General features: G+C 40.1%; 1 protein-coding gene across 2 annotated transcripts in view; it reads left to right on the top strand.

Moving 5' to 3' along the window:
- UNC79 (unc-79 homolog, NALCN channel complex subunit) overlaps positions 1-22,241 on the top strand; it is a 176,612-nt gene that overhangs the window by 50,188 nt on the left and 104,183 nt on the right. For both annotated transcript variants that reach the window (XM_036315970.1, XM_036315962.1), the window contains exons 9-16: positions 2,744-2,973; positions 4,748-4,919; positions 6,723-6,953; positions 9,036-9,226; positions 9,800-9,923; positions 14,536-14,676; positions 17,168-17,389; positions 19,626-19,853. In XM_036315970.1, coding sequence (XP_036171863.1) covers positions 2,744-2,973; positions 4,748-4,919; positions 6,723-6,953; positions 9,036-9,226; positions 9,800-9,923; positions 14,536-14,676; positions 17,168-17,389; positions 19,626-19,853 — 1,539 coding nt within the window. The remainder of the gene's footprint in view (positions 1-2,743; positions 2,974-4,747; positions 4,920-6,722; positions 6,954-9,035; positions 9,227-9,799; positions 9,924-14,535; positions 14,677-17,167; positions 17,390-19,625; positions 19,854-22,241) is intronic.

Here is a 22,241-nt window from a genome sequence, read left to right as displayed (position 1 = left end):
ACCTTCCATTAAGTTCAAAATAGTTTAGAATTGTTTGAGCTTGCTTTGGGCACAGTTTGTACTTTCGGTATTACATGTTCCTATATTTGAATAGTAGTTTGAAATAAGCATCAAGATTGTCAAGATAAGAGATAGACTTTGATTTATTTCAATTCTGATCTTCTGTGAGTCCACCTGGAGTTACTTATTTATGTTTAAAATTTAAAGCAGTGAATGAAACAGAATGGCTGTGGTGAACATTCAAACACCATGCCCAGTAGAATCTAAATTGAAGGGAAATTTCTCCAGTTTACTTTTGAAATGAATGCATATACCTGACTCCACATGGGTTGAGGATCATCTGTGGCTTGTAAATATATTATTAAAACCTAGTAGGAACCACAGCAACTGTTTAGAACTTTGACGAACCAAATGTTATTTGGGGGCAAAGCATTTTATTGCTGCTATTACTTGGACTTGATGGCACATGGTGATTAAGCAGGTTGACTTTCAGTTGGTATTCCAGATACTAATATATGTAGTATACCCAGATACACCCAGATTTTACGCAGATTCATTCATAATGCAGCCACATAAGACAGCAACCATTTAATTATGCTCACGGATACTGTGGGTCAGGGGTTTGGTCAGGGCACAGTCCACAACCTATCTCTAGTTGATGACGTTGGAGGCCTCATCTGGGAAGACTTGCATAGGTTAGGGCTGGAATGACTAAAGGCGTCTAGATGATATGTTTGGGCTCTGGGATGGGGTGGCTTGCAGGCTGGGCTTAGTCAGAATTGTTGTCTGGAGACTTGCACATTGCCTCTCCCTGGGGCTTGGCCTGGCAGAGTTCTGAGAAGGGTCCCGAGGAGGACGTTTCTGAAGAGAGAGTGTTCTAGACAGCCAGGTGGAAGCTGCACGTCTTTTTATAGCCTGGCCTTGGGAGTCATATGACTCGTGCCTTACTCTCTTGGTTGAAGTAGCCACAAGCCCGTCTAGACTCAAAGCATGGATTCAAGGAGGCGTCTCTGAGGAACCAAACCCGAAGAGCCTCGTCCACAGCTGGGCTTCATTTCGATGAGAAGACCTTGGACCTCAGTCAGGAATTTGCACGTGGGAAGAACATAAACAATTTGTGACCAGAAAATAGGACAGGAAATTGCAGACCTTAAACTTCAGGCCTTTATTATAGCAAATAACTAACTACCACTAAACCCATATCCGCATCCTATTGTTTATATAACAGTAAGAATCCCAGAGGGACAAAGACTGATTATCACCAAAAGGAAGAAGTAAACACTACGGATGTACTCTGGTCTATACCACACGGCTGGTGGGGTGGTATTGGTTTGGTGAGTGAGCAGGAGAGCCCCAAACCAGGAAAGATTCCTAAGCTTCCAGAATGAATGTTAATGTGCAAAAGAGAAAGAAAGGGCACAAAGCAGGAAAAGTAGCTCCCTTGGGGGAGTCAGGGCTACTTGAATTCCCGAGGAGACTTGGGCTTCACACGCAGAAGAAACACACTGTCGTTTAACAAATAATTTTCAAAACTATGAATTAAGAGAAAAATATTATACAACTTTTAACTTGCTTTTGTGATTTGTTGGCCTGAATCCTTTTCAGAAAATGAGATTTCACACTAGTACCCAGAGCCTCTTGCTAAAATCGAGGTGGAACTAACCTTACTTTGAAATGGTCGTTCAGATCCACAGCTCAGTACATTGTCAAGGTCTTGCTGTAGGTTGTGCGCTTGCCTCCTTCCTTCTTCTGCCTTCCCGGGGTAGCTGCCATGGAGGGTTCTCCAATCTCCGAGTTCACAATGGCTTAGGCTGTTATATGCTCACATCTCTTTAAGCTCCACTGAAAGGCTGGAAGGCTGGACACTAGCCGTTGAGCCGTGGTCGCATGTCTCACAGGCTGGGGGCACAGGTTTTGGCGGAGGTCAGAGATGTTTCCGGCCCGCGCCTCACATCGCTTTGTGCAGAGGCTGCCTCGCTCCTGCCTCTGGTCAGCGCAGATCTGACAATAGCCCCTGAACTTCGGAACCCCAGGCTGCTCCACTTTTCTCAGTTCCGTCACTTCATCCTTTGACGCCTTTCTGAGTGCAGATGATGGACGATGGCTGGTGCTAGGCATGGATTTTTGCTGCATTTTGATGTTACCGTGGTGTCAGTTGATGTATGTTTGAGGCCTGGACAGGAAGCTCTGGTGGGAGTGGAAAGGCCTGCTCGGGGCCGGCCGTCTCCGGAGCTAGTGCAGCTCCCTCCTGTCCTTCAAGGCAGCGAGGACAGATGAGCTGCCCTGGGGACTGGCTCCGTTAGCGGTGGATCAGAGAATTTGGATGTTTATGCTGAGGGTTACAGTCATTCCTTTTCTGTGCTGATGTGCTGTGATGTGCTCGCTGGACCATGGTTTTAATTTTTTTCCTTCATACTAGTATTTCTCCTGAAAATTCTTGAAACACTAACACAAAATAATCCAGAGAGCTCTCCAGCCCCCATGATTGAGGTGACTTTACAGAGGGCTTTTCAACTCAGTCCCACTCATATGCAGAACGCTTCTACCCCCCACACCCATAGAAAACACTTCTCACCTTCATTTTCAACTCCGGCTGAACCCTAGCGGGTGAGAGACCACCTGCATTTGGGGAGTCAGCGGCACTTCCACCTTCGGTGGCCCCTTTAGTGTCCATCCCTTCCAGTTCCGAGCCACACTTACCTCAGCGACTCATTTTACTCGATTTCACTCCTTTTGCCTCTAGAACTGCAGTTCCCATGTGAGAAGAGCAGTTGTCACCTGCTTTTCAGCAGGGTGCTGCGATCGGCACGGAAACAGGCCCGTTCGCTACTGCAAAAGGTGCCACTCGAATCACCACAGTAACGAAGTGGGGGCTGCCTCCGAGACCCACCTCTACCAGACCTCCCCTCCTCCCATCAACACGCGAGAATGTGGCGCCGAGGAGCTGGTCTGCGCCGTGGAGGCCGTGATCAGGTAACAGGCAGTTGATCAGTTGCTTCTTCTGAAAGCACCGCCCTGGCGTGGAGCCACCCTTCTCGCCTTGAGATGTGTAAATCCAATTCCACCTCAAGTGCCCTCAGCCCAGCACAGTGTTGCCATGATGAGGTTTTAATTCATTCACTCAACAAATATTTTTGTTCTATGCCAGGCATGTGTAAGGCACTTGAGGGGCAGAAGGGAATGCAGGGTAGTCGGTGCCCTCAGGTTGCCCATGTAGGGACTGTGAGAACAGGAGCGCGTAATGGTGATCCAGAATGGTGAGCGCAGCGATAGTATAGCTTTGGGTCTTAGGGGGAATAAAGTGGGGGCACCAGTCAGCATAAGGGGTAGGCTTGACTGACAGCTGCGAAGCGGGGAGAACTCTGGGTAATCCAGTCATGGGGTCAAGCAGAGGCTGTGCGGTGTGACAGGGGCCAATCCTGCAGGCTTTTTCTTCTTCCATCACAGGACAAAGAAAGGAGTTTTAGAAATGGTAACATCTAGACTTGTTCTCTTTTTGTATAATATTCATTAAGGCAAGATTCTTAAAAAGTAAAGGAATAATATTAGGATGCAGGATTTAAGGATAGGCACTCATTCTTTTCTGTTTCATCCCAGTGGCTGACACAGTAGAAATGAGATAAAACATCGCAGATTTCTGGAAATAGAAAAAAAAGTAACCATACTGCACCTGCACATGTTTTTCTAGTTTTGTTCAAATGCATGTTTTATTTCTCTAACTGTAATCACAGTGTATCCACAATTCTTTTTGATATAACATTATACTATTAGCTCTTTTCAATGTTGTTATGTAGTTTCCATATTTATAATTTTTAGTGGATACGCACTATTTATTTAGATTGTTTTTTTCCACCATTAAATATTTAGAATGTTTTGAATTTTTTACTATTATAAATAAGTGATAAATATTTTGGTGTATTGTGCTGTTTTTATATTATTTTCTTAGGGTAGATGACCAGATGTGGTTGACGGGGGCAAAGAAAATGAATATTTTAATGGCTTTATTACATTACCAAACTGACTTTTAAAGGGTGTATATGAATTTATAATGCCAACAATACTGTATGATATTGCTAGTACTTTCCAATATTGGGTATTATTTGTTAAAACTGTCACTTGTTTAGCAAATTGAAAAGGGAGTCTTCGTTGCTCATTTTCAGGTTTTTGAATACTAGATATTGAATATTTTTCCATTGGGTACAAGTTCCTCAGTCTCTCCTTGCATCATACATTTGATGTCCACACAGCTTCACGTTAGATACAGGGGGAGCATTGACTTCTGGTGGGATGGGTGGTGAACTGGAAGCCGAAGGCCTCAGTTCTGCTTGATTCTAATTGGTTGGAGGAAGTAGCCTCTTGGTGCTTCAGTTTGCTCATTTATAAAATGGGGATGGTGTACAAAACAGTAAGGAAATGAAATTAGGCTTCTTGGAGTAACTCCTACCAATTTCAAAGTTGCCTAAGTGTTTATGAAGTAATTGCTCTGAATAGGTCATCATCAGGAATGTGTTTTTCGATAGTCTAACTTAAATCTCTCCTCTTGGCCCTGGCTGATGTGGCTCAGTTGGTTGGACAGTCATCTAGTACACCAAACGGTCACAGGTTCAATTCCCAGACAGGTCACATACCCAGGTTGCGTACGGGAGACAATTGATTGACATTTCTCTCTCACATTGATGTTTCTTTCTCCCTCTCCCTACCTTTCTCTCTGAAATAAAATAAGAACAAGATCTCTCCTCTTTGGCAGCTTATTAAAAGAAGCTGAGTTCCACGCTGAGCAGCGGGAACATGAGCTGAATCGCAGGCGGCAGCTGGGACTTTCCTCTTCCCACCATTCCCTGGAGAACGCTGACTTTGATAACAAGGACGACGATAAACACGACCAGCGGCTGCTCAGTCAATTTGGAATATGGTTCTTAGTAAGAAAAGAAGTTGACTATTCTCTGCTTTCTTATTTCTCATTCTAACATTACATTGATGAGGGATTTCTCCTTTCTTTTTAAAGAAGTTAAATAGTAAATGGTGAAAAATTAACCTTGGCAATGGGACACTATACCTTGGACAGTGGCACTCAACCCTGGGCTGCACATTAGATTTATGGGGGAGGCGTTTAAAAAATGGCTATGCTGCCTGGCCGGTGTGGCTCAGAGGTTGAGTGTCAACCCATGAACCAGGAGGTCACAGTTCCCTTCCCGGTCAGGGCACATGCCCAGGTTGCGGGCTTGGTCCCAGTAGGGGGTATGCAGGAGGCAGCTGATCGATGATTCTCATCATTGATGTTTCTCGCTCTTTCTCCTTCTCCCTTCCTATCTCTGAAATCAATAAAAATATATTTTTTTAAAAATGGCAATGCCCAGATTTCACTCTAGATTCTTGGGAACTTTTTTTTTAAAATATATTTTATTGATTTTTTACAGAGAGGAAGGGAGAGGGATAGAGAGTTAGAAACTTCGATCAGCTGCCTCCTGCACGCCCCCCTACTGGGGATGTGCCTGCAGCCTAGGTACATGCCCTTGACCGGAATCAAACCTGTGACCCTTGAGTCCCCAGGCCGACGCTCTATCCACTGAGCCAAACCGGTTAGGGCATCTTGGGAACTTTTAAAAGGCTTTCTAGTTGATTCTAATGAGCAGCCTGGTGTTGAAATCTACTGTGCTTGGCTCTAGACAGTTTAAAATGCACCTTTGACAGGAAACAAATGGGAAAATAGCTAGGGTATATTGTGAAATATTGATTTACAGATCATTCATATCCTGTTGTCTGTGTACATTTTTCTTGAAAGTTCAGCCTCTGTGGAGGTTTTTTTTTTTTTTTTTTTTTTTTTTTTTTTTTTTTTTTTTTTTTTTTAGTTATTGTAAGTCTGTCTAACAGCCAAAAAATTATAGCCAAACTAACACAAGGAATTTGTGTTATTGACTGATTCAGCCACAACATTCATTCCATAAAGATCAAACATATAATCCAGAGTCTCAAGCAAGCTGGATTTGCCAGTTCTTCAGAGAAGCAGACTTTTGTTTCTGCCCATTAGAGACGTGAATTACGTCTCCATAGTGATACATCGCTTGTGCTTTCACATGGTTACTTGAAAAAGTCTTTTTTAAAAAAAATCACATTGGGATTCAGTTGTTGATTTCACATGTCTTGTTCTTAGAACTTATTGTCTAATGACCCGATGACTACTATTGTGAGCTTTTTGAAGGCAAGGATAGGGTTTTATTTATTTTATATGTTCCTGAATCCTAATCTACTGCTCAATAAAAGATTATTTCAGAATAAACACATGAATGAATAATTAATTGTTTTAAAATGTCTATTTATAACATGGTGAATTAGGAGGTGGGGGCTCTAACATTTCAGAATTATTACTGATAGAAATTCTCAGCTAAATCTGATCATGTTAGACCTGAAATGTATATAACTATTTTTTTTTTTTTTACTGAATATATTTATGAACTTTTACCTTGTAGACAACGTTCTACAAACATCCATCTAGTGCAGATTATGTAATATATTTCTTATAGGAGAAAAGTCTTATTGGAAGGTGCAAGCTTAAGGGGAAATGATTGTTGCAATCCACCTCTCCTGGTAGAGAGGAACAGTTTCTAAGATAAGTGAGCCTCCATCATTTAGAAAACTATGTTTTTTCTGCCTTTACATGAGGATGGAATAATTTACATAACGATGGACGGAGGCTGAAGCAGAGTCTCATTGTCTGTTTCCAGGTGAGCCTCTGCACGCCCAGTGAGAGCACTCCGACGGAAAGCTTGGCCAGGCTGGTGGCCATGGTGTTCCAGTGGTTTCACTCCACAGCCTACATGATGGATGATGAAGTTGGAAGTTTGGTGGAAAAACTGAAGCCTCAGTTTGTCACCAAGTGGTTGAAAACAGTCTGCGATGTTCGCTTTGATGTCATGGTCATGTGCCTTCTTCCCAAACCAATGGAATTTGCCAGGGTAAGTGAAGGCCGATGGCTTGGGCCTGGCTGGAGAGGAGGACTTGGGGAGAAGCACCGCCTTAGCTGTTAGAGTGTGATCAGGGTCTGTAGAAGAGGAAGATGTCTTCATGTTTTAGTCGGTACAGCTAAATGAGTTTAGTTTAGTGGCTACATTTTAGGTGATGTCCTGCTTCGATGCTGGTTTGGGATGGGGAAGAATGGAAGATGAATGTGTGAGGTGTCTTTAAGAATTTAGTCCGGCTGGCGTGGCTCAGTGGTTGTGTCGACCTATGAACCGGGAGGTCCTGGTTCGATTCCCAGTCATGGCACATGCCTGGGTTATGGGCTTGATTCCCAGTGTGGGGCATGCAGGAAGCAGCTGATGAATGATTCTCTCTCATCATTGACGTTTCTATCTCTCTCTCCCTCTCCCTTTCTGAAATCAATAAAAATATATTAAAAAAAGAATTTAAGGGAGTATTCTTTCCTGACATTGCTAAAGATATTTTTATATCAAGAAACAGAAAATAAAAGCCTCTCTGTGAGGTTGCTAGTCCTTTTCTGGGCTACAGTCTGTGGAAAGGCTAACGTTTGACGATGGGCAATTTCTGTGGTTTCACACATGCCCTGGAGAGGAACGGTGGAGTCCTTGCGCTCCCACTTGGAATGCCAAAAAGCTTAGGAGCAGCCACATCTTTTTTGTTTTCTCCTCTGACTTATAGGCCCCATTTCCCTGTGTTTATCCTTTGGCGCTGCCTCAGGGGCCCCAGGCTTCCGATGTGTGGCTGAGAAGACCCCTCATTTCTTGCCTACATTATAATTTGGGTCTCACCCAGAGTCAGTTTTTTCTAATTTTTTTTGTTCAGAGTCAGTTTTTGGCAGCAATATATGAAATTTTTTTCAAGGTATTTTTTAAGTTTGTGTGTGTGTGTGTGTGCGCGTGTTTTCTTTCAAGGATATCTTGAGGCAATTTTCATTTTAAATAAGACATTTAAGAATAAAACAGAACACAGACCATCTAAAAGCATAGTTTTTTGTTAGATTTTCAGAACTTGAGCGTTCTGTGCGTTTATCAAAATGCACTTCTTCTTTGGTGCCACCTACTGACTCACATATAAAACTGGATTTTTACATAATGGAAATTCCCCACTTCCTGGCATTCTTTTTTTTTTTTTTTTTAATATATATATATATTATTGATTTCAGAGTGGAAGGGAGAGGGAGAGAGAGAGAGATAGAAACATCAACGATGAGAGAAAATCATTAATCAGTTGCCTCCTGCACGCCTCACAATGGGACTCGACCCTGAAACCTGGGCATATGCCATGACCAGGAATTGAACTGTGATTTCCTGATTCATAGGTCAACGCTCAACCACTGAGCCATGCCGGTCGGGCTTTCCTGGCATTCTTTGACTGTGTTGATATGTTTTCTATTATTATTTCTTTCTGACTAGCATAGGGCTGGTGTAATCTGACTCTGGAAGATACAAAGAAATGATTATATTGGAAGGAAAACTTCTCTCACTTGGGCCCCATGATTGGGGGCCTGTGTATTAACTGGCAACAGACATTAACAGGAGAAGAGATAAAGTTATTTACACTTTTATGCAGGAGTACTCAGATATGAATAACTTTCTCAATATCCACAGATACAAGGTTGTTAGTACTTGAATGTGAAGATAAGGAAAGTTCTTTTGGGCTTTTTGATGGAACAAAGCCCAGAAGGACCAAAGTTTATAGTAGTAGAAATCTGTTTTTCTCTCAAGTACAGGTACAACTGCACATATTTGTAATGGGTTTGTCAAACTTTAGAAATAGAATGCTCCAATAGTATTCCTGGTAGGAATACCTTTTTGGAATTTTCAGTGGGACAATTCACATTCAGTTGTGATTAATATTTGGATCGATTTGTAACTATGGTTTTCTTCTTCTTCTTCTTCTTCTTTTTTTTTTTTATAACGAATGGATCCTGATGGTAGATTCTTACAGATCTCACTCTGAGAACACTGGGCCCAGGATTCAGATATAACGAAATCCTTGCGTATAATTGTAACAAAGTGCGTTCTGTTCTTTTCTCCTGTGGCTGTTGAATGCATCAGGTTGGTGGATACTGGGATAAGTCTTGCAGCACAGTGACTCAGCTGAAGGAGGGTCTCAGCCGAATCCTCTGCCTGATCCCCTACAATGTGATCAATCAGTCTGTGTGGGAGTGTATTATGCCGGAATGGCTGGAAGCCATCAGAACAGAAGTCCCAGATAACCAGTTAAAAGAGTTCAGGGAAGTATTAAGGTGGGTAAGTAGTTTAATGAAGTCACTGTAATTATAATATCTAACATTTATTGAGCATGTACTGTGTGCCAGGCACTGTGCTAAGCCTTTTATATAATCTTGCTTACTTTTTAACAAAATCCTATAGAGAAACTTGAAGGCCCAAATGAAAGAGTTGATATAAATCATGCTAAGATGGTTTGGAATTGTTCAGAAGAGATTTTGTTCTTGTGGAATAATAGATATACCATATTATTTGCTTATTTTCACACATAATTATGGTTTGGATAAAGTGGGAAAAGTGCAAAAGGAAAATGTTTTCAGATGCTGGGAAACAACTCTCATTCTTTAGAAATGCAATGCCTCCCATTAAATCTAATGTGAGTATGAACACTAATGCTATTTACAACCGTATGAATTATTTATATCTATTCCAATGACATAAGCTATTCCTGTAAATTGAAACATGCTAATAACAGTTCAGAACACCGATTAATCTGAAGTGTTTGGCTTCCCAAAATAAATATTAGAAACGCACCGGTAGGTCCTACTATGTGCCCATTGGTCATTTACTTTTGTTGCTCTGCTTTCCAGCAAAATGTTTGACATTGAGCTCTGTCCTCTACCTTTTTCAATGGAAGAGATGTTTGGCTTTATTAGTTGTCGGTTCACAGGATACCCTTCTTCTGTGCAGGAACAAGCTTTACTGTGGCTGCATGTAAGTGAATGATACTTTGGGTCATTGTGGGCACTAGTTCTTAGCCTATGAACTTTAGATCCTCAGATAGAGTGGCGGGGAGTTATTGCAGAGTCTATAATCTGTATGTTTGCTGAGGACTATCTGTAGACTAATAATTCATGTGTATAGGTAATTGCATTTTAAATATATGTAGCTATAGTTGTGATTTATTAATAAAACACAAATTTATGTAGTACTATTACTAAATTCATAGTAGCTTTTGGTCCTTATGTATCTTTCCATCAATAGATACTAAAAGTATTCTAGCTGTGTTGTGGGATTCTGATAAACTTTTGATATTAAATAGGTCCTTTATTTGGAAAGGTTGAGAGCTACTGATTTAAGGGGTAGTTCATGCTGTTCACTCAGCCTGGAATGACTTTCTGTCCTGTCTCCATTTGTGAACTCCAGCTTCTCTTTTAAAATCCAACTCAAAAATGATCTCATCTATGATGTTTTCTGCTGCTTCACTGCCCCCCATCTTCCCATCAGAATTCATTATTCCTTCCCCCAGCATTCACACAGGTTCTCTCTGTGAATACTATTTCTGTCTAATATTACAGTTAATTTTTGTCTCTTCTCATGGTTATAAATGCCTTGAGGGCCGGGACTACGTCTTTTTCATTTTTGAATTTATATCTCCCTTCATTTTTTCTTCTCACCATCTGGGACATGTTTTGAATTTAGTGGGTATTCTTAAAAGTTTACTAAATTTTGAGTTGAATATCTGATTCGAAGTTTGGGCAATTTTTTAAAAGGAGGACAGAACCAATGTAGAGGTTAGCTATGGGTGCAGACACATTTCTGTTTCATGGAAGGATGTGATCCCTAAAGTTTTTCAAGTTGTGAAGATGCCTTTCTGGGCTCTAAACCAAGGAACAGTATTTTCCACAAATGACAAAGAGTAAAGGAGATGATTAAAAAAAAGTCACCTTTGGGACTAGAACTTTAACTTTTTATCCCAAGTTAGGTCTCAATAAGATAACTTCTCATTTTAGGAAAGCTAATTCTTCTAAAGATGGCTAGATGTTGTTACACCCTTTGAGCTGTGCCACCTAGGGACAGGACTGTAAACCTCTGTCCCCACCACGGCTGAAACGATTACAGTTTACATGTTTTATGGACTGGGCTTTGCCATAGCTTTGGTTTGAAGGCAGTGCTACAGTTGAAGGAGGATGTAAGCCACTGGTCTTAGCATTTGGGAAATAGAGAGAACAATATAGTGATTAGAGTTGACTCATTTATTAATTAAATGTGGAAACATTTATAGAGCTCCTCTGTGCCAGTTGCTGTAATAGGCGCTGGGATACAACTGGAGAAGCAATGGTCCTTTCCTCCTACTTCCTTTCTTCAAAGAGCTCACAGTGGGAGAGATAATATCAAATAATCAGATGTAATGCAAAGTGATACTTGCTCTAATAAAGGTATATAGAAAGTTCTAAGAAAGCAGAGCAGAGAATGGATTAATTCTGTCCAAAGGAAGGAGGCATCTATTCCCAGAAAATTCATTACAGATACGGTAACTTGATTTTGGCAGGATACCTGAGCTTGCCCCAGAGAACATGAGCAGATGGGACATTCAGATGGGAGTGAGGACATGCTCACAGATTATTACTAGTTCAGGACAAAGGTGATGAGCTGAGACATTAGCAGTGGCATGGAAAGTGAGGGACCACATAAAGAGGCACTTCAAAGTGTTAATAGAAAGAATCTGATGATTTATGGGGAGTGGGGTTCAGTGGTACCTCAATGTATTGATTTTTTTAAAAAAAATATATTTTATTGATTTTTCACAGAGAGGAAGGGAGAGAGATAGAGTTACATCACATAAACAAATTGAAAGAAAAAAACCACATGGTCATATCAGTTGATGCAGAAAAAGCATTTGACACCCATTTTTGATAAAAGCTCTCAGCAAGGTGGGAGTAGAAGGATCATACCTCAACATAATAAAAGCCATATATGACAGGCCCACAGCCAACATCATACTCAATGGACAAAAACTAACACCATTTCCCCTAAGAACAGGAACAAGACAGGGATGCCCCCTCTCGCCACTCCTGTTCAGCATAGTACTGGAAGTGTTAGCCATTGCAATTCGGCAAGAAGAAGAAATAAAAGGCATCCAAATTGGAAAAGAGGAAGTAAAACTGTCCTTATTTGCAGACGACATGATATTATACATACAAAACCCTAGAGACTCCATCAAAAAGCTACTGGACTTAATACATGAATTTGGCAATGTCGCAGGATACAAAATTAACCCCAAGAAATCTGAGGCATTTCTATACACCAATAGTGAATTTTCAGAGAGAGAGATTATAAAAACAATCCCGTTTACCATCGCACCAAAAAAATTAAGCTACCTAGGAATAAACTTAACTAAAGAGGTAAAAGACCTCTACTCAGAAAACTACAGGACGTTGAAAAAAGATATAGAGGAAGACATAAACAGATGGAAGAACATACCGTGTTCATGGATTGGTAGAATCAACATCATTAAAATGTCCATACTACCCAAAGCAATCTATAAATTCAATGCACTTCCCATTAAAATACCAACGGCATACTTCAGAGATCTAGAACGAACTCTCCAAAAATTCATCTGGAATAAAAAAAGACCTCGAATAGCTGCAGCAATCCTGAAAAAGACCAAAGTAGGTGGGATCTCAATACCAGATATCAAGTTGTATTACAAAGCCACTGTTCTCAAAACTGCCTGGTACTGGCACAAGAATAGGCATATAGATCAATGGAATAGAATAGAGAGCCCAGAAATCGGCCCGAACCAATATGCTCAATTAATATTTGACAAAGGAGGCAAGAACATACAATGGAGCCAAGATAGTCTCTTCAATAAATGGTGTTGGGAAAATTGGACAGATATATGCAAGAAAATGAAACTGGACCACCAACTTACACCATACACAAAAATAAACTCAAAATGGATAAAGGACTTAAATGTACGACAGGAAACCATAAAAATTCTAGAAGAATCCAAAGGCAACAAAATCTCAGACATATGCCGAAGCAATTTCTTCACTGATACAGCTCCTAGGGCACTTGAAACTAAAGAGAAAATGAACAAATGGGACTACATCAAAATAAAAAGCTTCTGCACAGCAAAAGAAACCATGAACAAAACAACGAGAAAACCCACTGTGTGGGAAAACATATTTGCCAATGTCATATCTGATAAGGGCCTAATCTCCAAAATTTATAGGGAACTCATACAACTTAACAAAAGGAAGATAAACAATCCAATCAAAAAATGGGCAAAGGACCTAAATAGACACCTTTCAAAAGAGGACATTCAGAAAGCCAAGAGACATATGAAAACATGCTCAAAGTCACTAATCATCCGAGAGATGCAAATCAAAACAACAATGAGGTACCATCTCACACCTGTCAGACTGGCTATCATCAACAAATCAACAAACGACAAGTGCTGGAGAGGATGTGGAGAAAAAGGAACACTTGTGCACTGCTGGTGGGAATGCAGACTGGTGCAGCCACTATGGAAGACAGTATGGAGTTTCCTTAAAAAACTGAAAATGGAACTCCCATTTGACCCTGTGATCCCACTTCTAGGAATATATCCCAAGAAACCAGAAACACCAATCAGAAAGGATATATGCACCCCTATGTTCATAGCAGCACAATTCACCATAGCTAAGATCTGGAAACAGCCTAAGTGCCCATCAGTAGATGAATGGATTAGAAAACTGTGGTACATCTACAAGATGGAATACTATGCTGCTCTAAAAAGGAAGGAACTCTTACCATTTGCAACGTCATGGATGGAACTGGAGAGCATTATGCTAAGTGAAATAAGCCAGTCAATGAAGGAAAAATACCACATGATCTCGCTCATTCATGGATAATAGAGACCATTGTAAACTTTTGAACGATGATGGATGCAGAGGCGGAGCTGCCTCGAACGGATTGTCGGACTGCAGCGGGAGGGCCGGGGAGGGTTGGGGGGCAGGAGGTAGGGGGGTGGGAGATCAACTAGGGGACTTGTGTGCATGCATGTGGGCATAGCCAGTGGACGTAGGACATTGGGGGATGGGGGAGGCTAGGGGACTGTCTGGGGCGGGGGGATAAAATAGACACATATGTAATACCCTTTGTAATACTTTAAGCAATAAATTAAAACAAAAACAAAAACAAAAACAAAAACAAACAAAAACAAACAAAAAAAAACTTCCCAGACCGGCTCATCAGGACTTCCTGGTGGTCTGGGCTTTGCAAAAAAAAAAAAAAGGAACATCGATGAGAGAGAAACATCGATCAGCTGCCTCTTGCACATCCCCCACTGGGGATGTGCCCGCAACCCAGGTACATGCCCTTGACCGGAATCGAACCTGGGACCTCTCAGTCCGCAGGCTGACGCTCTATCCACTGAGCCAAACCGGTTTCGGCTATTGATTTTCTTAGTACAATACATTGAGGATGACTATGCTGATAGAATATGTGGAAGGCTAAGCGTCCTTATGTTCAATAGTTCACTGATAAAAATGTTAGGTGTAATTTTATTTGAATTTTAAAGTTTATATTTTTGGGGGATATATATGCCTTTTTCCCTCAGGTATTATCGGAGTTAGACATCACGGTTCCACTTCAGCTATTAATAAGCATGTTTTCTGATGGAGTTAATTCTGTCAAAGAACTGGCAAATCAAAGAAAATCAAGAGTCAATGAACTGGCAGGGAACCTTGCAGCTCGAAGGGTAATTATGCCACAACTGTTTTTGTCTTATTAAGATTTTGCAGATTATACTGGGTCTAAAAGTAGCATCACGTAAACTTCTCTGAAAATGCTTTTTCATTCCATCTCTCTCTGGAACCTTTTAAGCACATAAGTAATAGAAAGCATTAATCTAATATATGTTTGGTTAAGTCCGTAATTAATAAGTTAAGTTATTGAGTTTTCATTTTTCTTTGAGTTTTTCTCCTATACATACCTATTAGTTATCTCTTATCTTTGATGAAAGCAAAACAAAACAAAACAAAACAAAACAAAACCAAACCCCCCCCATACTGCTTTTTAGGTACTTTTTTTGGGGGGGGGGCGGGGGCTGGAGGTGGGGGTGTCCCTGACAAGTAAGAATTCTTTACCAGCTACTGAGCAGATAGCTGCTTTACTTTAAGGATGAAGAGTTTGGATTTTTTTTTTTTTTATTGTGTTTTGGGAAGATAACATCAACTGGTGGTGACCATGAGTGATACTGTCACTATGAACCAACTAAGTCCATTTTATTAACCCCTTTAAACCCATTTTATTGACTCCTTTGAACCTTTGTGGATGAGAGAAGTCAATATAGTCTGGTCCAAAGTGTATGAAAACTGTTGGAAATTTTTTTTATGCTCACCTGAGGATATGTTTTTTGTTGATTCCAGAGAGAGAGGAGGGTGGGTAGGGAAGGAGGGAGGGAGGGAGAAAGGGAGGGAGAGAGAGAGAGAGAGAGAGAGAGAGAGAGAGAGAGAGAGAGAGAGAGACGAAAGATGAGAGAGAAACATCGATCGGTATATGCCCCAACCGGGGATCAAACCCACAACCTAGGTATGTGCCCTGACTGGGAATTGAACCCACAACCTTTTGGGGTCTGGAACAACCAACTGAGCTATCCGGTCACGGTTTGTTGGAAGTTTTTGATACTTTTTCTGTGGATGACCTGATAGAATTTCGGTTGATGTAATGACATTCCCAGATCATGATCAGTTTTGGAGAGGTTGACTCACATCTGATGGTGGGCAGGGACTGTTCTAATTTTTCTCTTTGTCAAGCCTCTCCATTACATTTCCCCCACTGTATACCACAGGCCCCCCATCATTCCACCTGATATCTGGGGATTAAAAAATATAACAGTCATGGGATCACAGTTTGTATTCAGTGCTTTTTAAAAGATCTGCCTCATAGGAACCAGCTGCCATTTATAGTTTGCTTTTTTCTTCTGTAATCTTTAATATTATATTACTTCATTAGCACTTTATTAATAATTAATGACATCACAGAAATGTGAAGCATTTGGGGAAGAGCTCATTATTTTCATTTTACAGCTACTTAACCTGAGGTTAAGTGAACTGAAGTGATTTGCCATAGATAACCCTATCAATATCCAGGTATTCTGATTCTTAATGGGATACTCATCTTCTTTTTTAAAAATACGGTGTTCAAGGAGCTTGCTTGTTATTAGAGAATCTTTAAGAGAGAAAATATGTTTTGAAAGTGAAGTACAGGCATGTCAGTCAGATCCCTGCTACAGAATTTATCCCAGATGGTTCAAATGAAGGGACTTTCATGGAAACTCTGCCTATAGAGTTATGGGAAAGGTTAAGGGAGCAATAAGGGTTGGTGAGCTATTGGTGAACCCACAGTTCAGTAGGAAACCGTTATTTCTCTAGGGCTGAAAGAACAAGGGAAAATCGTTCCTGAAGCCCATACAGAGCTGAAATGATAAGGGGAGGGCTGGCTAGAGGAGCTATGGGATGATGGAGAGGCTGCCAGAGACGTAGCATCAGAGCAGACAAAGGGTGGGAGAAATAGTCCTACTTATGTCTCCTTAAGCTTCAGCTCTTCTGCTGGCACCTCCCACTGATTTAACACAACTGGAAGCCAGCCAGCAAGAGAGCCAGGAACAACTCAGTCCTTGGCATTCTTGGGTTTAGGTGCAGGGAAGAGCAGGGCAATGATAGCCTGGGAGGGTTGGTTGGCACATGGGGGGTTGGTTGGCACATGGAGAATAACCAGTAAACAGGTTTGACTTGTATTGTTTTCCCAGGATAGTTTAATAATTATAATATCCAGAGGCCATTTGTCTTTAAACAGTCTTGTCAATCTGACATTCTGTGCTTATATTTCTAAAGCTAATCCTGCAATTTTTTACTTCTGTTAAATTCTCATTTTATTTTTTTAGGTTATGGTTTTAGGTAGATGCAGACAATTTAGTTTAATTAGGAATGTTTGATGGGATGAAAAATATAATGACAAAGACAGCTGCCTTCATTCTTTAGAATGCTGATGTTTTATTCATCTGACAGAAAGTTTGGATAATTTAATTTCTTATTTTTGTATTTTGAGAAGATTTATAGTAGTTGGAGGTACTAACACTATTGGCTAAGAAAGGAAGCCAGTGTGACAGCTGGAAATACCTTCCGATATTGTATACGCCATTTGAGCCTCTGCAAGTTCACTTATGTATGTTGATTTCCTTCTTCTAGGTGAGTGTTGCCTCTGATCCTGGTCGACGAGTTCAGCACAACATGCTGAGTCCATTTCATAGTCCTTTTCAGAGTCCATTTCGGAGTCCAATGCGTAGTCCTTTTCGCAGCCCTTTCAAGAATTTTGGACACACAGGAGGAAGGACTATTGACTTTGATTGTGAAGATGATGAAATGAATCTAAATTGTTTCATCCTCATGTTTGATCTTCTCCTGAAGCAGGTAGCTGAAGCATGAGCTTCCTTTAGTTCAGAGATGAAGGATGAGGAGAGCATTTGTATAGTGATTTTTTGTGTGTGTTGGATATCTTCACACTTACTGAAATGATGCAGCATTACTCAAAACATTTCTCAAACTCCTTTGGGAATTTCCTAAAGAGCCTGAAAAAATACTTGTATAAATGTCTGCAATAATATTGACATATGAGAATGGATATGAATTTTAGAAACATCCTAGCTTTATTAGAATTGATTCTTTTGAACACATTTGGTGAACATATTGGGTAAGGCAGTTGTTGGGAGAAGAGCAACGTACAACTCTATGGTGATGGGCTGAGCTTAATATATTTTATAAATTGATTTTTGAAGGTAACTTTAAAAGAAGTTTAAGAGGTTTGGTCAGAGGAACATTTCTTTTTAATTTTTAATTTTGAAATAATTTTAGATTTGCAGAAAAGTTGCAAGAATAATACAAAGAATTCTCCAATACTTCTCCCCTAAATTTTTCAGATGTTAACATTTAGCACATTTTATTCTTTCTTTTTCTCTTAGTCTGTGAATATATGTATGAAAACTTAATGAACCATTTGAGAGTAAGCTGCACGCATGATGTTCCTTTATCCTTAAAATTCCAGAATGCATTCTCTAAAAAAATAAGGACATTTTCTTCCATAGCCAAGGACAGATATCAAATCAGTAAATTAATATAATTATAATACTATTATGAAACTTACAGAAATAATTTATTTTTAAAATTGATAGAACTATCATCTTTATAACAAAAGAAAAAAATTATTTTTGATTGAGAACACAATCCAGCATCACCTATTGCAGTTATTTCTCCTGCCTCATTAGTCTTAACCAGAATAGTTCTTCAGTCTTTGTTTATCTTTTATGTTCTCGACATTTAAAAAAAGTCCAGTTATTTTGTAGAATGCCCCTCAATTTGAGTCTCATGTTTCCTTATGAATCGATTTGGGTTGAGCATTTTTTGGCATTAATACCACAGATAAGATATTGTGTTCATTTCAGTGCATCAGATCAGAAAGCACATGATATGATAATGTCTCCTTATTGGTGGTGATAACTTGGTTAAGGTGAATTTTGCAGATTTCCCTACTATAAGTCATTATTTTTCTTTGTAATTAATAAGTAGCTTGTAGAGAGATACTTTAAGACTATGAGATTTCCTGTTTCTCATCAGACTTTTACCTGCTAGTGTAGCATCCATGGATGATTCATGCCTGAATCAGTTATTATTATGAGGGTTATCAAAAAATTATTTTCTGATTCCATTATTTAAAAGAGTTATTAGTTGGCATTCTATAAAAGGAACAGTTTTCCCTTCTCTCCCATTTATATATTTATTTGGTTATCTACTTACTAGAGGCCCAGTGCATGAATTCGTGCACATGTGGGGTCCCTTGGCCTGGCCAGCAATTGGGGCCGATTGGGGCTGGCCAGCTGGGGGAGGGACTGCAGGAGGTTGGCTGGCCGCGGGAGTTTGGCTGTGGAAGTGCACTGACCATCAGGGGGCAGCTTCTGCATTGAACATGTGCCCCCTGGTGGTCAGTGCGCGTCATAGCGACTGGTCGACCAATCATAACGGTCGCTTAGGCTTTTATATATATAGATACCCTCACGTACTCATGGATTCTCATTTTATTCAGTGGGTTAGAATTTGTTTCAGTGGGTTAACTTTTATTTTGATGCTTATGTTATCCCATGTTTTGCTAGTGGGAGCCCCTTCAAGCTGGCTCCTGTGTTCTTTTGGCATGGTCCATCATTCTTTGAACAAGTCCTTAATTTCTGGCATGACAAGGCATGCCAGGATCATTTTATATTTTCCTCGCCCCACCCCTGAAACCAGCCATTTCTCCAAGGATCCCTGGTTCCTTTTAGTGGATAATGGTATTTAGAAACCAAAATCTGGACACTAGGTAAGGAGCAGCATTTTCTAAATGTGTAAAATCTCAGAGAGTGAAAAGTTTTAAAAAACAATGCCCTTTAAATGTCCTACATGATTTAAAAAATAACTCTCATTACTTTGTCTTATGTATATAGTCTATTATGAAGAATCCATGGAAATCAGTGTACATTCATGGTCTATAAGTCTAACCATCTTTAAATAATTTAATATTGTCAATTAATGAAAAGTTTCCCTCATTAGTGTGTCAATGCAATAGTGGACAAAAGGACCAAACTCCTTCTTCTTCTTTTTTTTAATTGATATCTTTCAGATGGAGTTACAAGATGATGGGATCACGATGGGTTTAGAGCACAGCATATCAAAAGACATAATTTCCATTATAAACAATGTCTTCCAAGCCCCCTGGGGGGGCTCCCACACCTGCCAGAAGGACGAAAAAGCAATAGAGTGTAACTTGTGTCAGGCTAGCATTCTCTGCTATCAGCTCGCCTGTGAACTCCTGGGGAGACTGGCTCCTAAAGAAGAAAGCCGGCTGGTGGTAAGCAGTTGAAGAAGTGTCCAAGTGTAATAAGGATGCGGTAGTGGTGCAATGGGGTCTTTCTCCAGGCTTAGCTATGCCCCATGCTGGGTTATATGTCAAACTGTGTTAAAAAAAGTTTTCCTTCCACCAAGTCAGGCTCCTGGAATATGAGATGGAGCTACATTATATAGAACTCTTGGGTGAGAAATCTTGAGCCTTGAGTTAGGGTATGTAGCACACCCATTCACACAATTTTCACAAATACAAAGCATTACTGGTATTCTTGAAATAACTTTTATCAGAAAGTCATATTACAAAGTTTAGATAACAGTGAATACTACAAAATATACATATCAAATATTGAGTAAGTAGATTGGCTATGGACACCGGGAATTCCTAGGTAACCGCAGTTTGTAAAACTGACTTCATCAACAGCCAATACAATTTTAATTTCATTTAAAATTGTTTAAATAAGGAACAGCTAATATATAGTATATATTTAGCTACTCCATGCATTAGTTATTTCCTGTTTAGCTTATTTTCCATCGAAGTCACACACATCTATCCTCATACCATCATAGCTAGGATTATTTGCCATCTTCTCTTTTTCTTCCTTTCCCCTAATGTTTGTCTAGGTATAAAGCGACTTAAAAGTATTTTTTGAGGGACAGTATACATTCAGTAAAATGTTTCTTCAGTTTTTAAATACCTTTAGGCCCACCGAACTCGTTAGTCCTATCTGTTGCAAAATAACATCCCTGTAGTATGGTCTTTTAACATTGTCATTGGGTACTTACTATAAAGCAGTCACAGTAGTAGATGATGTGAAAACAAATTAAAATCAAAAGCTTAGAGTCTAATCAGGAAGATGGTTAAATAAATGAAAAACAGAAGACAGAGGGATGAGCATTCTGAGAGAGGCATGTACAAGGCAGCTATGGGAGCGCAAGAAGGGACAACAAATCTGCCTCAGAGGTGTGATAGGGGCCCACAAGGTCTCCCTGGAGGAGATGCTTCCTGAGCTTTATTGAAGGAGGAGTGGAATGAATGAAATGAAAGTGGCAGGAGAGCAGGACTTTCAAGACCCAGAACACTCTCTGTTTAAATGGTGTAGAGGAAAGTCGGGGATGATACACTCAGGAAACTGCTAGCAGTTCTGTGTTGTCAGAGCGGTGAGGAGGGTGGCAGAGTCGTGAAAGTCGAGTCAAGGAAAGACTCAGTTTTTACTCAGATTTAAGAGCTTTGTTTGCCAAACTAAGAAGCTTGGATTTTGTCTCAGTGACAGTGGGGGGGACGTGCCAAAGGATTTTAATCAGGTGATGATACACTTTGATGAATCTGAGAAATTCATCCTGTCAGTGGAGGAGGGAGACGAGGATTTGGACACTGGGGGCAGGGCTCTATCCGAAGGTTAATGTGGTCACTCACGGAAGAAAGCTGGGGGGCCCGAATGGAAACGGTGGTGGATGAAGGGAAGGGGTAGGCCTGACAGACTTCACAGGGAAGGAGCAACGGCACTTGCTCAGTTGGCATTTAGGAATGGAAAAGCTGAGAACAAAGCTGTGTTTTCTTGCTTTGGAAGTAAAAGCGTTGCCATTTACAGAACATTGTTACTGTAGTAGGTAGGAGAAGTGAGTTTTGGGGCAAGAGTGGGATATGATGCAGTCACATTCAGACATAGTGTTAAGTATATGCACATTGTTATATATATATATATATATATATATATATATATGGCTAAGTAAATTCACATTGTTAAGTATATATTGTTAAGTTATTCACATAATATGTATACATATATATATATATATATATTCACATTATTGTACAATCAATCTCTAGAACTTTTTCATCTTGCAGAACTGAAACTCTATACCCATTAAACAGTTACTCCCTGCTCCCCTTTCCCTTAGCCCCTGGAAACTACCATTCTATTTCCTCTCTCTAGGAGTTTGACTACTGTAAATACTGCATATAAAGGGAATCAGACAGTATTTGTCCTTTTTGTAACTGGCTTACTGTAACATCTAAAAAGTTCATCCATGTTATAGCGTGTGTCAGAATTTTCTTCCCCTTTCAAGGCAAAGTAATATTCCATTGTATGTATATACCACATTGTGTCTCTCTGTTCATCTGTTGATGGATACTTGGCTTGCCATACCTACTTCTCTTTAACACAGATATTATAGCTATTTCTTATTCCTTTTGACTTCTCTAGACAATTGATATTTCTATATTAAATGTTGATGCAAACCCCTTATTATTCCCTGATAATTAAGTAGTTATTGAACAAAATGTGCCTGGGTTGGCATCTCTTGGTGAGTAGGGCACACTCACAGGGATTACAGCAGAGATGGAAAGCAGGCCTAAGAAGATTTAACAATGTTTTTGATATTTTCCATATTA

The sequence above is a fragment of the Myotis myotis genome, unplaced genomic scaffold (assembly GCF_014108235.1).
Source record: "Myotis myotis isolate mMyoMyo1 unplaced genomic scaffold, mMyoMyo1.p scaffold_m19_p_1, whole genome shotgun sequence".
Classification (NCBI taxonomy): Eukaryota; Metazoa; Chordata; class Mammalia; order Chiroptera; family Vespertilionidae; genus Myotis; species Myotis myotis.
This window is presented reverse-complemented; position numbering and strand designations above follow the sequence as displayed.